General features: G+C 33.7%; 2 protein-coding genes and 1 pseudogene across 2 annotated transcripts; 2 read left to right on the top strand and 1 right to left on the bottom strand.

Moving 5' to 3' along the window:
• Nucleotides 1-3,015: 3,015 nt before the first annotated feature.
• On the top strand, nucleotides 3,016-5,560 carry LOC116029252 (annotated as a pseudogene).
• A 3,993-nt stretch (nucleotides 5,561-9,553) lies between these two features.
• Nucleotides 9,554-12,195, top strand: LOC116029251 (putative receptor protein kinase ZmPK1). The gene has a single exon (XM_031271163.1). The coding sequence runs from the start codon at nucleotides 9,572-9,574 to the stop codon at nucleotides 11,975-11,977; it is 2,406 nt and encodes an 801-aa protein (XP_031127023.1). The 5' UTR covers nucleotides 9,554-9,571; the 3' UTR covers nucleotides 11,978-12,195.
• Nucleotides 12,196-12,439: 244 nt separating this feature from the next.
• On the bottom strand, nucleotides 12,440-13,675 carry LOC116029174. Its single transcript, XM_031271081.1, has 2 exons — nucleotides 13,523-13,675; nucleotides 12,440-13,456 (listed from the first exon to the last, which is right to left on the bottom strand). The coding sequence occupies exons 1-2, from the start codon at nucleotides 13,673-13,675 to the stop codon at nucleotides 12,440-12,442; spliced, it is 1,170 nt and encodes a 389-aa protein (XP_031126941.1).
• Between the last annotated feature and the right edge of the window lie 4,459 nt (nucleotides 13,676-18,134).

Here is an 18,134-nt window from a genome sequence, read left to right on the forward strand (position 1 = left end):
TAACCATATTCTTATGTTATTGTTTTTTAAAATATACCACCTTTAAGTTAAAAATCACTGACAATAACGATAAGATACTATTCTTTTAAGAGTAATTTTCACTTTTGGTCCCACGAGTATGTGACTATTTTCATATTTGATGACAATTATATTGTGGAAATGGTCCCATACTCGTGGAACCAAAAGTGAAAATTACTCATCCTTTTAAAGACTAAAACAATAAATACTATTTTTTTAAAGCATAATATACTATATGATTACCTAAAATATAGCTTAAAATTATTAGTTTTTTTTTTTTTTAAATTAAGCTCATTCAAAATCTAAAAGCCAGTTTAAATTTTAAACTTTAATTCAAATATTGTGTAAGTTTAAATGTAATAAGTAAAAAATTATGTTAATATAAATAAAATAATATGACTAAATAGGATAAAAGGTTGTGATAAATAAGAGAAAATAATAATGAATGTAGTCATAATAATTAATTAATTGATAGGTATAAGAAGACTAAGATGCAGGGGTAGGCTGGGATAGATATATAGTTGTAATAATATTATTCTGCATGCCGTGCTCATTCTTTTTCTTCCTATTCCAAGAAATTTTCTAATTTCCAAGCCCCCGGCCAACTCTCTAAGAACATCATTGCTGAAATTATATAATTGGTCAATGGTAACAAATTAGAGTCAACAATTGCAAGCTAGCCAATCAATTCATCATGCATAAAACAATATAAATTATGGACTAACAATTAATTACCAGAGTTAAGCTCAAATATAGAGAAAAGCGATATGAAAATATAGTAAACATTGGCCGTTGTGCAGAAAATTGGAGAGCCGAGTTTAATATATTTTGTCGTTAAAATACATCGCTGATTATTATGTAAGTTATAAGTATAAGGAAATAAAATTGTACCTTAATATTTTTTGACGTAGTTGTGAGCACTTGATCCTAACAAGGTTGACATGTGTTGAATGCTAAATAATTACTAGCAATATATATCTTATTTCCTCACTTTTTTTTTTTTTTTTTATCAAAAAGTTAATTTGTTTATTTGATAAAAATACTGAGAAAATAATATTTTTTAATTAAATGTTCTTTACTTATTATTTTTATTATTATAATTAAGAGTTTTGATGTGTCTCCCATTCATTAGGTGCCTAACTCATCACAAATTAAAAAAAAAAAATTTAGTTACCAATAAGGGAAGGTTTGTAGGAGAATTATTGTTTGTATATTATTTAATAGTTAATTTTATTAAATATTTCAAACCTCAATTAATTAGTGATAAGCGTAACTCTTATTTTTCCTTTACACATTTTAGTATTTTTGCATGTTACTTTTTTTTTTTTTTTAAGGTAAACGTAACTATTCCATTAATTCATAACTTAAAACGTTTACATCAATGATCAATGAAATGGTAAACCATTCCTTACAGCCAGACATAGAAACAACTTTTCTAATTATGCTATAGAAAACTTGAATCGCAGACTGTTTCATAACTATGAAGCTATGTTCCTTCAGGGACCTTAAAGCTTCATCAAAGATCTGGGTCTTCGTCATCATTCTTTTTTGCTCGCCCAAGATAAGATCAACACTTGTCGAAACCAAGTTAAACGATTTATGCTAATGAAAATGAAAAGCTCGTGAAAGTAACGAGAGGAAAAATGCTCGTGAAACTAACGAGAGGAAAACACAAAAATAGAGAAAATAAAAATTGGGTAAAGTCAAAGTAGGGTTGAGAGTTTAAGACTACCAACACAAATCCCAATACCTACCTATTATTATTTTATTCAAGGGTCACACTTGTGTGAGACCGTCTCACGGATTCTTATTCGTGAGACGGGTCGGGTCGGGTCAAGGCACCATGCAAATGTCACACTTATATGTGCAAATGTCATACTTATATGCTCAAATATAACACTAATCAAGAATACAATTTTTATTACTTATTAGAGAAAAAGTAATACATTTTTCATAATAAGTAATATTAACAAGTGCCCCTCACTTATAAAGACAAATATAATACTTTTGTGGAAAAATGTAATACTTTTTAATCGAAATGTAAAAGTATTGTATTTTCCCTTAAAAGTATTACATTTACCCTTAAGTAACAAAAATTGTATTCCTGATTAATATTACATTTGAGTATATAAGTATGACATTTGTGCATATAAGTGTTACATTTGCATCTTGACCCGACCCGACCCGTCTCATGGTGAGATGGTCTCACACAAGTTTTTGCCTTTATTCAAAGGGGGAGAAAACGGAAGAAGAAGATATGTGGCGGTGGTCGGAGGCGGACGAAGCTGCGACGGTGGTCGGGGCGGAAGAAGAGCGAGAGCAAACATAGAAGGTGACCAAAACCGCCGGCTCAAAGCTCCATTAGAGCTCCGGCCGGAGGCCGGCGGTGGAAGCCAAAGTTGAGCAGCAGAGAAAGGCGTTTGATTTTAGAGAGAAAAGGGAGGCAGGTTTTTTTTCAACAAACATTTTGCATGTTACTCATTATTCTATTAATTCAATTTTATCATTTGTGGAATTATTGTTTGTATTTAGGTGACTTGACAAGAAAACAATGTTTTTGAGGAGAGTTGAAGAAATAGAAAGCATGAAAAAAGATGCTCATGAATTAACTACCCATTCTAAAACTTTTTAACCTCATATCTTGGATACATTATGCCACTTGTTGCTCGTCATTTAGTGAGTAGATTGGATCCAAGAAGTTGCTATGAGGCCCGTTAATCTCTTAATCATCACGTTTCTATGTGTTGAATAGTCTTTCTTTAATTTCTTATTTAATTTCCTTGGATTGTCCTCATGCTTTGGTTAAGACGTGGAAGATTATATTTGACTTGATGATCCACTGCACAGTCCACACTGATCTTCTGGAAATTAGGACTAGGAGAATGAATGAATACTTTTCTTACTGGATGGAACTTTAATTTATTATTGTTAGATCTCTCAAGATGGTATTATATAATGTTGTAGTAATTTGTTATGTTCCAACATATTATTCAAAATTCATCCCTTTCCGCCATGGTTAACTACCATGGTTTGAGTTCCCTACTTTTCTCCTTCATCCTCCTTTCTTGTGCAACTACAGAAGCTAAGCCTCTATTTCAGCTGGATTGGGGACGCTCTCTATCCGTTGAAGAAGCAGACTCAACTTTTCTAACCTCCCCAGACAACACATTCACCTGTGGCTTCTATGGATTGGGAAGCAATGCTTACTGGTTTGCCATATGGTTCACCAATTCCAGGGACAAAACTGTTGTTTGGGTGGTGAATCGGGCCAGGCCTGTCAATAGCTGGGGATCAAAGGTGAAGCTGGAGAAAAATGGAGCTTTAACATTGACTGATGTGGATGGCGTGATCGTGTGGGAGAGTAATACAACTTCAACTAGAGTTAACACAGCTGAGCTGCTTGATACAGGCAATCTTGTTCTCAAGAATCCACAGGGTGATGTTCTCTGGCAAAGTTTCGGGTTTCCTACTGATACTTTGTTGCCTTCCCAGGTGTTCACAAAGAATAATAGACTGGTCTCTGTGTTAAGGGAAGGGGGGTTTGAACCAGGCTACTTCAGTTTACACTTTGATAGTGAAAATGTGCTAAAGCTGCTATATGATGGTTCAGAGGTTTCTGATTTCTATTGGCCTAACAATGATTTTAATGCTTATGGGAATCAGAGAACCAGCCAAAACAGTACTAGAATTGCTTTTCTTGATAATTCTGGAAGGTTTTTCTCCAGTGATAGGCAGGTGCAGATTTTATATTTAAATGCTAGTGACGCGGGTGATGAGATGATTAAGAGGAGAATGACGTTGGATGTTGATGGGAATCTCAGAATCTACAGCCTGCAAGATTCAACTGGAGTGTGGAAGGTAACCTGGCAAGCTCTTCCACAGCGGTGTGGCGTACATGGAATCTGTGGAAGAAATGGAATTTGTAATTATGCACCAGAGCCCAAATGTTCATGTCCTCCAGGGTATGTGGTGGTTAATCCAAATGATTGGAGTAGAGGCTGCAGGGCATTGTTCAATGTAACAAGTTTAGTAACTCAGCCTGTCAAATTCTTGGAGATTTCTCAGGTGGAATACTGGGGATTTGATCTCAACTTCACTATGCCTTCTTCACTGGAAGACTGCAAAAATATGTGCTCAAAGGATCATAATTGTATGGCATTTGCCTACAGGCAAACTGGAGAAGCATCATGTTTAACCAAAGGCACCCTTTACAATGGCTACAGATCTCCAGATTTCCCTGGAAGTATATTTCTGAACTCCCCCGAGATTTTTCAGTGCCAGAAAAATCAGGTCATCCCGTGATTCTCACTCGCTCTAACTTGGTATGTTCAAATGCATCTGAAGTTGTAGTTGTGACTAGTAAAAAGGTGGGATGGGTTTATCTGTACTCATTTTGTTCAGCTGTTGGTGTGATTGAGCTTCTTGTTTTTGCGTTGGGATGGCGGGCTTTATTCAGCAAGGATGGGGTTCCAGCTGCACTTGAGAATGGATATCATATGTTATCCAGTCAGTTCAGGATGTTCACTTATGCAGAACTGAAGAAGGCAACCAAGAATTTCAAGGTGGAGCTAGGAAGAGGAGGCTCAGGGGCTGTTTACAAAGGTGTTTTGGCAGATGATAGAGCGGTGGCAGTGAAGAAACTAGGAGATGAGTTTCATGGAGAAGAACAATTATGGGCAGAGATGACCACAATTGGAAAGATCAACCACATGAATTTGGTGAGAATGTGGGGATTATGTGCAGAAGGGAAACACCGCCTTCTGGTCTATGAATATGTAGAAAATTCTTCTTTAGACAAGCATATTTACACATCAAATTTTCTTGGGTGGAAAGAAAGGTTTGAAGTGGCATTAGGCACTGCTAAAGGGCTTGCATATCTTCACCATGAGTGCCTGGAATGGGTGATCCATTGTGATGTGAAACCTGAAAATATACTTCTAACTGATGAACATGAACCCAAGATTGCTGATTTTGGGCTAGCCAAGCTCTCTAAAAGAGGTGACCCCGGTTCATATTTTACCAAAATCCGGGGAACAAAAGGGTACATGGCTCCAGAGTGGGCTCTGAACCAGCCCATCACTTCAAAAGTAGATGTGTATGGTTATGGTGTTGTGATCCTGGAGACGGTGAAGGGTAGTAGGCTATCCTGGAGATGGTGAAGGGTAGTAGGCTATCGAGTTGGGCAGCCGAAGAAAGTGAGCATCAGCAAGAAGCAGTAGATTTAAGGCAACTTTTGTGGGCAATGAAGAGCAAAGTTGAATTAAGAGATGAGAGTTGGGTGGAGGATATAGTGGATAAAAGACTGGAAGGGAAGTTCAGCAAGAGGCAGGCAAAGACACTGATAAAGGTTGGTGTTGCATGTATGGAGGAAGACAGAAACATGAGGCCTACAATGTCTTCTGTGGTGCAAACTCTTCTGGAATGTGAAGATGAAACAACAGTAATCCAAACACCAGATCCACTTTACATTTGAGAAATGTTTCTATTTATGTTTTTGTTTTTCACTTTTGTACTCAAATATATGCAAGATGTTTGTTTCTGAGACTGTTGGCAAATAACTGCAGAGTCTAGCTGTACCTGTCCAATGCTAATCTCTGCCAAAATGACTAAAGATATAAACTAGTAACTTCAATGTCACAAGTTTGAATCTTAGCCTTCTTAATTTGAGTTGAGACTTATTTACTTCATTGTAATTCTTTGGCAATTAGGATTACAAAACGGGTTTACTCAACGTACACTATGTGATAGGATAGTAGTTGCGGATTTTCCTCGTCATCCAAAAAAGAATTGCAAACTGAAGTTGACATTGTTATTACACAGTTGCAGAATAACCATATTCTTATGATTTTCTCTGCCAAGAATAGTATATATTTTATTTGTTAAGATAGCACCTAAGCTTCAAAATCATGATTTATGACAATAACGAGATTTGATTACCTTAAATATAGTGCAAAATTATCAGTTTCTTTTAGTTACATGGATGTAAACATTTCCTTGAAAAGGATATCATTAGTGGTGCATTATTGACAGACTTAAACATCCATTACGTGACGTCGTAGTGCACATTCATCCCAAAGCCCCAACATATACGTCTACCTTAAGTCATCGTCTACCCTAACTCATCTTTCACGTGGAATTACACCCTATTTTGCCATATATACATTACAAAAAGAAATTCTTTTTCTATGAAATCGACTTAAGAATCCTCATCATTTGTGAGACAGGTTGATTTTTCATAAGTATTATAATTTTTTTCATAATTAATTCTTTAATCTATAATATTACGTTTTAATTTAATCAATAAAATTTTCTCTTGTTTGTACCCCGTATTACATTTTTTTTTTCTCATAAGTAATTGTTTAATCCTTAAATATTACTCCATATATTTTAATTTAAAAATAAATTTTCATATTGACAAGACTTGTTTTACAAATACGATCTCAAAGGAGACTCACCTATTTAATATATAAATAATAATTTATGAACTCCCATACTGCCCCCATCTTGCAAACAACTCCTGTGTAATTGTCTCAACAGAGGTTGATAACACTCAAATTTATAATCTTCTAAGAATTATGTTCTACTTATACGACCATTCATTTCGAACTGCCAGGTACCAATTCTTCATATTATTATATAAACGCCCCTACAAATAACAACTAGTATAAATATTTCAACCTAGTTTTGACCGGAGTATATTTAAAATACATTTTGCTGACTTTGGCTTTATCTGAACCTTTCTTCTTTCCATATAGGAATTGAGTCGCACTTATCATTTCCACATTCTATATGCAATTATAGCCGCCGCTGGTCCCTTAACCAAGCAAGACTCAACCAGGACACTTCCCTTTTACGCGTAATTTTGTCTGAAAGGATTGTCTATATAAATTCTTTTTTTTTTTATTCATATGGAGGGACAGTAAAGCAAAACCTCAAGGATTTGTTAGAAATTCAAAAACTGATTTTTGAAAGTTATTTTTTAAATTTTGAGTGTTTGGCTAAGGAAAAATAAAGTCTTCCCTCCATTCAAATGAAAAATGATTCATTTTTAGATTCTTATCTTATACTCAATTCTCTCCACCTTTTGAATGGTGTGAAATAAGCAGATTGTTCCACTATTTATCTGGTTAAAGTATAAGTCTAGTTGAGCTAGGTTGGCAAATTATATTGTGGACCATAGTCCACATTGCATTTGAACCATAAATAAATATTTTAAATATATTGAATGTACATTATTTGTGTATTGAAGGTTCATTATTTGATAATATACTAAATAATGAACATTCAATACAAAAGTAATATATTTTAAAAAATGAACATTCAATATATTAAAAATGTACCTTATGTTTATGATTCATACGTAGTATAATGATTGAGCTTAGTATAGCGCAGCCCGACCCTACCCATAACCTAAAACATTAAAAACATTTCAATTTCTTTTTCAATATCTTTAATTTTGTTTTATTACATTTGTAAATAAACAATTAAAATATGGATTGGGCTATGTCAAACAAATAATAAAAATATTGTCCTTGCCAACAACCAAAATTTTATTTTTATTTTTTTTGTTCTTCAATTTCTTTAAAAGTTGTCTGGTTAATTAACGTTTTTGGAGTTAACCTAGAAAATAAAAAATAAATTACCTAAAAAATTAATTGAGATATTTGGTTTGCTTAAACTTTCCTAGGATTTTTTTTTTTAAAATTCTAATATATCCATGCTATACACAAATATTTTTTATAAAAAAAATTAATAGATCATAAGCCAAAATTCAAGTTATAGCAAAAAATATTCAAAATACAATATAATACGTATGCAAAAAAGAGTCTTAGAGACACATTTCTTTGAGAAATAGTATTGTTATCCTTCCTAATAGTGAGACTATGAGAGAGACAAATTTCTTATATTTATAAGAGATTTTTAATTTGGTGTCAAAAAAGATAAATACGTAATTGAACAAATTTGGTAGATTCTTAGTCACTTGAAAAAAAAAAAAATCCTACCTCTCATATGTGGGATTAACTCTCTTTGATATTATGGAACTAAATTTCAATTGACTCAAACTTTCATAAGTCAAATATTGCATCAAATGTTAGAATAATTTTATCACCTTTTAAATTCTCAAGAAAATTTGAACTTTCTAGCTACCAAAAGCTTTATTAGTTCAAAATTATTATATTTATCAAGATCTGATTAATTATGAGTCAGGCGAGGTCATAGATATATGTTTACGTTTTTAAAAAAATGAATCAAATAAAAATAATACAATTTTATGACTTTTAACCAAATAGAAAAAGATGTTTTATGATTTTCACCCAAAATTAAAAAGTTAAAATATTTTTTGAAAAAGAAAAACCATTATTCAAAAAACATTCTTTGTATTTCCAAGGGACCCTAAATAAATCTAAATCAAGTGACACAAACTGACTATGTAAATAGCCTGATCATGATGTGTTTTGGAGAGTGTTGAAGAAATGAAAACCATGAGAAAGATGGTGGTGATAAATAGTTACACAATCAAAACTTTTTTACCTTATTCTATAAATAAAATAACACCTCTAACAAAAGATGGAGTGTATAAATAAAGATGGATGTGAACATGGTTAGCCTGATCTTCTCTTCACACCATAATTTAAAGAATATTTTAAAATAGTTTATTAGGCTAGGTAATCGAATATGAAGGTTTAACTTGGGCTGAGAAAATGGTTAATACTTAGGAGTAGGAACAACGCCGAGGTTCTACACTTGATAAGTGGTTTGGAATGACCAACTCACGACTGAACTTATCCCGAGTTCCAGAAAACACTCAGTTTTCTAACTCAAAAATAACTCTATATTTCATTTTGCATGCATTTGACTTTTAAATAGCCATTAACGAGTACAACCACATAAATGAAAATCAAGTAGATTACAACAACATAAATGAAGATTCAACTCTATATTTCGTTTGGCATGTAATGGCCTTAAATAGCCATTAACAAGCATATTACAAGCACATGAATAAAATAATTATTGAGAATAGAATAAACTAATTCTAATCCACCAACTAAAATAAACATGAATAATAATATAATTCTAACCAACCAAATCTAAAATAATTTTAAGATAATTGTCCTAATTAATTAATAAAATTAATTTTGAAATATTGTAACAGTGGCCATAACAAAGATGGTAAGTGAGAATACCATGAGCGGGGGTACATTATGCTGCTGTTTTGTTCCTAACTTCCTATCCTTTTCCAGAGAAACACTACACTTGTTGCTCGTCATTTAGTGAGTAGCCAGGATCCAAGAAGCTGCTATGAGGCCCTTTCCAGTTTTCTCATCATCACATTGAATAAAAAGTCTTTCTTTAATTTAATTTCTTATTGCTGGCCTTGTCCCCATGCTTTGATCAAGACTTGGAAGGGTTGACGTATGATGATGGTGTATCCACACTCATCTTTTACATTAATAATTTTCTTACTGGATGGTTCAGCTTTCAAGTTGGTATTATATATATCTGTATTCTTTAGTACTAATTTGTTATCTTCCAAACTTCTTCTCTTTCCGCAATGGTTAGCCACCGGAGATTGAGTTCTCTACTTTTCTTCTTCATTCTCCTTTCTTTTTCCGGAGCTAAGCCTCTGCTTCAACTGGAAAGGGGTCATTCTCTATCAGTTGAGGATGCAGATTCAACTTTTCTAACCTCCCCAGACAACACATTCACCTGTGGCTTCTATGGATTGGGAAACAAGGCTTATTGGTTTGCCATATGGTTCACCAATTCCAGGGACAAAACTGTTGTTTGGGTGGCGAATCGAGCCAGGCCTGTCAATAGCCGGGGCTCAAAGGTGACGCTGGATAAAAATGGAGCTTTAACATTGACTGATGTTGATGGCGCAATGGTGTGGGAGAGTAATACAACTTCAACTAAAGTTAACAGAGCTGAGCTGCTTGAAACAGGCAATCTTGTTCTCAAGAATCCAGATGGTGATGTACTCTGGCAAAGTTTCGGGTTTCCTACTCATACTTTGTTGCCTTCCCAGGTGTTCACCAAGAATAATAGACTCATCTCTGTGTTAAGGGAAGGGGGGTTTGAACCAGGCTACTTCAGTTTATACTTTGATGGTGATAACGTGCTAAAGCTGATATACGACGGCCCTGAGGTTTCTGGTTTATATTGGCCTAACCCTGATCATGATGCGTATGGGAATCAGAGAACCAGCCAAAACAGTACTAGAATTGCTTTCATTGATAATTCTGGAAGGTTTTTCTGTAGTGATAGGCAGGTGCAAATTTTGTACTTGAGTGCAATTGACATGGGTGATGAGATGAAGAGGAGAATGACATTGGATGTTGATGGGAATCTCAGAATCTACAGCCTGCAAGATTCAACTGGGGTGTGGAAGGTAACCTGGCAAGCTCTTCCACAGCCGTGTGGCGTACATGGAATCTGTGGGAGATTTGGTATTTGTAATTATGCACCAGAGCCCAAATGTTCATGTCCTCCTGGGTATGTGGTGGTTGATCCAGATGATTGGGGTAGAGGCTGCAAGGCATTGTTCGATATTGCAACTTTAATAACTAAGCCTGTCAAGTTCTTGGAGATTTCTCAGGTGGATTACTGGGGATTTGATCTCAACTTCACTAAGCCTTTTTCGTTTGAAGACTGCAAGAATTTGTGCTCAAAGGATCATAATTGTTTGGCGTTTGCCTACAGGCGAACTGGAGAAGCATCATGTTTCACCAAAGGCACCCTTTACAATGGCTACAGATCTCCAGATTTCCCTGGGAGTATATTTATGAAACTCCCCCGAGATTTTCCAGTGCCAGAATCAGGTCATCCCGTGATTCTCACTCGTTCTAACTTGGTATGCTCAAATTCATCAGAACTTCTACCTTTGAAGTATGAAGTGAGTAGTAAAAAGGTGAGATGGGTATATCTGTACTCATTTTGTTCAGCTATTGGTGTGATTGAGCTTCTTGTTTTTGGTTTGGGATGGTGGGCTTTATTCAGCAAGCATGGGATTCCAGCTTCACTTGAGAATGGATATCATATGTTATCCAGTCAGTTCAGGATGTTCACTTATGCAGAACTGAAGAAGGCAACCAAGAATTTCAAGGTGGAGCTAGGAAGGGGAGGCTCAGGGGCTGTTTACAAAGGTGTTTTGGCAGATGATAGAGCGGTGGCAGTGAAGAAACTCGGAGATGAGTTTCATGGAGAAGAACAATTCTGGGCAGAGATGACCACAATTGGAAAGATCAACCACATGAATTTGGTGAGAATGTGGGGATTCTGTGCAGAAGGGAAACACCGCCTTCTTGTCTATGAATATGTAGAGAATTCTTCTTTAGACAAGCATATTTACACCTCAAATTTTCTTGGGTGGAAAGAAAGGTTTGAGGTAGCATTAGGGACTGCCAAAGGCCTTGCATATCTTCACCATGAGTGCCTGGAATGGGTGATCCATTGTGATGTGAAACCTGAGAACATACTTCTAACTAGTGAACTTGAGCCCAAAATCGCGGATTTTGGGCTAGCCAAGCTCTCTAAAAGAGGTGACCCTGGTTCATATTTCACCAAAATCCGGGGAACAAAAGGCTACATGGCTCCAGAGTGGGCTCTGAACCAGCCCATCACTTCCAAAGTAGATGTGTATGGTTATGGTGTTGTGATCCTGGAGATGGTGAAGGGTAGTAGGCTATCGAGCTGGGCAGCCGAAGAAAGTGAGCTTCATCAGGAAGCAGTAGATTTAAAGCAATTTGTGTGGGCAATGAAGAGCAAAGTTGAATTAGCAGATGAGAGTTGGGTGGAGGATATAGTGGATAAAAGATTGGAAGGGAAGTTCAGTAGGAGACAGGCAAAGACACTGATTAAGGTTGGTGTTTCATGTGTGGAAGAAGACAGAAACATGAGGCCTACAATGGCTTCTGTGGTACAAACTCTTCTGGAATGTGAAGATGAAGCAACAATCTAAACCCCATCAATCCATACTTAATTGTTGTTTTAAGAATGTTTCTGTTTTGTCATCTTTGTACTCAAATTATGCAAGAATGTGTGTATCTGTCACTGTATTTGCAAAGCATTGTACCCATCTATTAGCAGGTTGCAAACCATGCATATTATTCCAACATTCAATTCTGCCAAGAATCACAACTTATGGCAATATATTAAGGATAAGATGCTATTTGATTACCTTAAAATAGTGCATACTTATCAGTTTCTTTTGATTAAATGGACATGATCGAGAAATAAATATCAAAGATAACATTATATTACTGGTCCCTATAAAAACTATCTTGATTTTTTTTAGTTTGAGTCTGTACAAATTGTCAGCTATGACCACAAGGCGAGGCTGGTTTTGTCTAAAACATACATTCGGATAATGATTGCGGACTCTTTTTTTTTTTTTTTTTTTTTGAAGAAAAAGCATGTATTATTAAGAAAACAGAGAGCGGGACGAAGCGAACCCGCGGAAGTCATACAAGAAAGTAAGTTTCACGGCATCCGGCAAAGATGAAAAATTAGAAAATAAGGATGGAGAGGATAGGCTAAAGCAAGAGGAAGCTAGAGAGTCTGCTACTTGATTCGCTTCTCGATAAACGTGTGATAAAGAAGATGACCAAGAATCAAGTAAGGACTGAATACGATGGACAGCATTACGGATATTCCAAGGAACATGATGCAATGCGGAGTTGACGTATCTCACCAAAAGAGTAGACTCAACTTCGATTAGATATGGGCGTTTAGCAGCGAGGTCGCACCAGTTAAGCGCATAATCGAGGGCTGACACTTCTGCTTCTAAGGTGGATGAGGCTGTCAAGGGAAAGGAAAGAGCCATCACTAGATTGCCCATCGAGTCACGAAGGCAGGCACCTCCAGCGGCTCTAGAGGTAGAAAAGGAAGCATCGATATTCAGCTTTAATCTGCCCGAAGGAGGCTTGTGCCATTTTATCCATGTTGAAGTGTGCCGCCTTTGTTGAGCAAAATTAAACGCCAAACCTTCCTGAATAATAAATAAGTCCGAGTTTCCACAGGAGTGCAAAGGCATTGCCAAAGATAGCAACCTGAATTCCCGTTTTACCTTTTGAATCAAGATTAAGGATGAGAAGGAGGTTCTCTCAAAGATTGCAGCATTGTATGAAACCCAAATTTGCCATAAAAGAAATGAAGGCATTAAGTTTGCTATTGTACCAGCAGCAGATGTTGGAGAAGCTATTAACCACCATGAATGGCAAGCTGCACGAATAGAAGATGCTCTGGAAAGAGTAACTCGAAAAGTTGCAGCAAAGTAAGTCCACACAGAAAATACTTCCTTGCAACTAAACAAGCAATGCTCCATGCTGGCCAATGATTTCCAACAGAACGGGCACACTGATGGTAGATTTACTCCAAAACGCTCGAGACAATCTGGGAAAGGCAGGAATCTGCGCAAGAGTTTCCACATAAGGACTTCCTGGTAAATACAAGATTACAATATAACATTAGTGGTGCATTATTGATTGCCTTGAACATCCATTACTTCACCATTGATAATGTTCACTTCAATTCTGTAAACCATTGGGACCACTACTTCACCATATATTGATAATGTTCTCCACTTCAATTCTAACAACCATTTGAGACCATTTTTCCATTCAGTTATTTTCTCTACCACCTTATCCTCAGCCCCCATGTTTTATCTTGCCTATAATGTGAACCTCTGCATTCATAGCTTACCCGCATTACCTCGCCTCATTATTGAATTTTTTTTAAGGTAGAATATTTATGCATTTCATCAGAAACATTTTTCCTTAAAAAGAATTATAAAAACTTTATAAAATATTTTAAGAGTATTCCCTAATTAAAAGAAAATACATTTCAGACTAGTATACATGGTACATGTTACAAGATAGACTACTGATAAATATTCATTTTTAATATACTAAATATTCATTTAATAATACATTAAAAATTGAACATACGCTATAAATAAACATTTGTTGGTTTGGGCTTGGCCCAGTCGGCCCATTTTAACAATGGCATCAAGCCCAATGCGAAGTGAAAATGGACATGGTTAATAATTATAAATTGTCAATAAGATGCCAAATACGGAGTATATTTTAAGTTACTTTTGGTTTGTTAGTTGAATTAAATAAGTTAAATTACCTACCAAATTGCCTATATTTTATCTATAAAAAATAATATTTAGATTACAATATTGTATTGCTATTACTTTATAGTAAATCTACCTATACTTCGTTACTTTTATTTGTAGCATAAATTATAAAGCCCGCTAAAATGGACCCTTTTAAATAATCCAAATTTAAGCTCTCTAAATGTGTAAAATGTTCTTTAAAAGAATTCAATTTTGAACTTTTAGTTGTGTAAAGCAGATATTTTGATATATTATATTTTTTAATGATGTTATATTGTAAGTTTTTAAATAATTTATGCACAAACTCAAGAAAACCAAGTTAGATTGGAAATTAATATTTGTTACAAAATACAAAAAAAAATTAATATTAATTTGTTAAATTTTAAAATCTTTAAATAATTGTCTCAAAACATAAAAATTTATATTTTTTAAGAAATCAAATTTTAAATATTCAAATATAATTGTGATAAGACATAAAGCTTTGAGTTTTTTTTTTTTTTTTTTTGCCCATAAGACTTTTAGAAAATAATAATAATAATAATAATAATAATAATAATAATTTTGATACTTCTAGCGTCCCGAGCCTGCAAGACCAAGATCTCATCAATTATTGAATTTATTGATTTTTTTCACATTTAATTTCTCACAAATAATTTTGCCTCATTTTAATCACAACTTTTATTCTCTCCAAAATGTTGAATTCCCAACTCCAAGGGCCCCACGTCCCGACCCGACAAAGCATTTGGGATGATGTAAATCAGGAGCCCCCTCATCACTTTGAAAGGTTACTTTCACACTGCCGTTTGTAGACTCGATCCCTGGTCATTCTTTCCAAACGTCTATGATTTTACCGAATGTAGTTATTCATCAATCATCATATACTATATACTTCTATGTTAATTTCTATGATTGGTATTTGCTAGCTCATTTTTGTTTCATAAATTTCCATAATTTAAATCAAAGTTCAAATTCAAAGTCTTCAATTTAAATACATCATCAAGTCAAGTCTTTACACCACTTTGTAAGTTTAATTTCTTTTTAATAAAGTCTTTACACCATTTTGTAAGTTTACTTTCTTTTTAGTAAAGTCTTTACACCATTTTGTAAGTTTACTTTCTTTCAAAAACAATGGAAGAAATTTTTCTACTATTTGTAAATATTAGTCAACAAGCATAAATATGAAAATTTGCATATAATCCATATTACCCGCTCATATCCGCTCATATAATCGTATGAATTACCCGCTCATACGATTGGTAGAATATTGGGTCAATCGTTATACCCTGCACCACAGTGCACATAGCAATGTGCACCACGCACGTAAAACGACGTCGTTTTAGTGTTAGTGAACGCGGACGCGAATGACTCAGGAAATTCATTATCTATAATACACATAATCATTATCTATAATACACAAAACGTTTGCCTAGAATACACAGAATGTTTGCCCAGAATACACAGAATATTGACACAAATTAAAATACACAGATGTTAGTGGATGCGAACGCAGACGCGAATGACTCTAGGGAATTCATTATCTATAATACACATAATCATTATATAGAATACACAGAACGTTTGCATAGAATACACATAATGTTTGCCGAGAATACACAGAATATTGACACAAAATACACAGAGAAATCATCATCCTAACATTCGAATGCACAAACACATCACAACTTGTGTTAATAACATGAATACACAGAATATTTACACAAAATACACAGAACTCATCCTCCTAAACATTCGAATGCACAAACACATCACAACATGTGTTACTAACATGAATACACATAACGGTTGCCTAGAATACACAGAACGGTTGCCTGGAATACACAGAATATTAACATAAATACAGACCGGCCGAAACGGGAAACGTAATTTTAAAAAAAAAAACGGATGATTAGTTTACAATGCTCAAAACGACGTCGTTTAGGTACGTGGTGCAGAGTATAATTTGCCATATTCTACCATCCCTAAACATGCAACGGTTATTAAAAATTGGATACTTTAATTTATAAAGCAGTGTATGTTCAGTTCACCATGATAAATTAATTTAACAAGGCCTTTTTATTGTTGTTGTTGTTGTTGTTGTTTTTTTTTTTGTTTTTTTTTTTTTTCATTTTCCATTTTCCATTTTTCGTTTTCTTCTAAAATGTTTGAACTTTTTAATGAAATTTTCTAGTGTATGCATAAAAGAATAAAGTTTGATAAATTAAAAGCTTCACAAATCTATTATTTTAGTAATAATTTATTTACATAAATCATATATTAAATATCAAATTTTTAAGATAATTGCAAACAAACGAGTCATATATTATTCAATGAATTGAGTCATACTTTTACACTAATCTTATAATTAAATAAATGTATACTTTCAAATATTAGAATGGTTTATAATTTCATCTTTAATTTTATTATCTAAATATATAATAAAAAATTGTATCCGTGCATCGCATGTGTATTTGGAATATTATTTGCTCGAATTCAAGTAAGGATAACATCAGAAAACATAATTGATCAAACCTATTACATCAATTGCAATATATAATATTTGTTGTTATAATTTATATAATTGTATATTGATCCAAATATTCTTCGAAAGTACTAGTTCTAATAATCTAATTATGACTTCTTGTTATTAGTTGAATTTAAAAAGAACACTTCCTAAATTAACTAATGACAACATTCTGCATTTTTGCATCAGCTTTTGGTAAAATTGTGGCTAAAGTGTAGAGTTAATTATATTTTTGGCCTTAGATTTATAGGTGATAATTCACTTTTAATTTTTTTTAAAACATTCTCATTTGGTCTTAGTATTATTATGACATGATCATTTTTAATCATCCATCAACAAAATAGTTTAAATTTTGTAAAATACAACGGCATTTAGGTCTTCAATTATGAACTTTTAAAAAAAAAAAAAATATAGCGGGTCAACCTACTTTGTATTAAAAAAAATTAAATGTCATTGTATTTCACGACATTTCAACGATTTTGTTGACAGAAGACCAAAAAAATCATACTACAATAATACTAAGACAAAAAAAAATATTCTGAAAAGAGAAAAGATTAAAAGTAAATTGTTACCCATAACTCCATAAGTCTAGAAAAAGAAAATGAAATTTACTATGATGAATTTGCGTATGAAAAGGGTCATAATACTGTAGTGCATAAAATTTGCGTGTCAAAAGGGTCATAATACTGTAGTTGCGTGTCAAAAGGGTTATATTGTGAAAAGATTTTCTAACACCAAGATTTTTTTTGTTTGTATTGCAATATTGTTTGTTAATGTTTAAAATTAATTATGATTACAAGATGTTTTTTTCAACAAAAGATATTCATATTCATGTTAAACTAACATCTACTTTGTTGCTAAAAATTTTGTGGTCTAGTAATATAAAATGATTTTTCTAAATGAAAAATTATGAATTCGAGCTTAGTAAGGTCTTCATTTGTGCATTTTCTAACCCACGCTTTTTAAATTCCTTTCCAATATTTTTTTTTTCCAAATTTCTAGAATATAAGTCAAAAGCTGCATTTTCTAACCACGCTTTTTAAAATTCCTTTCCAATAATTTTTTTTTCAAAATTTCTACAATATAAGTCAAAGTCGCCAAAGTCTTTACACCAATTTTTTTAAATGTTTTTTTTTTTTTTTAATAAAACTAGAATGTCACACATGACCTTGTGGTCCAATGTCTCCAAATTGCTCCCTTATATGGGAGATTATGAATTTGAGCCTAATTGGATGCGATATTGACTCTGTGATAAGGGAAATTATGAGTTTGAGTTTTATTGGATGCAATATTAACTCTTTGTGTTTAGCCTATCAGTCAATTTTGACTTATTTGACTTGGTTAAAAATCAATATGAGTATTTGATTAATCAACTTTTTTAACTCCAAAATGTTAATCAAAACAACTATTTCAATTAGCTTTTTGAGAAAAGAAATTATACCAAACAACTATTAGCTAATAGCTATTTACCAAACA

Source organism: Ipomoea triloba, chromosome 9 (genome assembly GCF_003576645.1).
Source record: "Ipomoea triloba cultivar NCNSP0323 chromosome 9, ASM357664v1".
NCBI classification, from domain to species: Eukaryota; Viridiplantae; Streptophyta; class Magnoliopsida; order Solanales; family Convolvulaceae; genus Ipomoea; species Ipomoea triloba.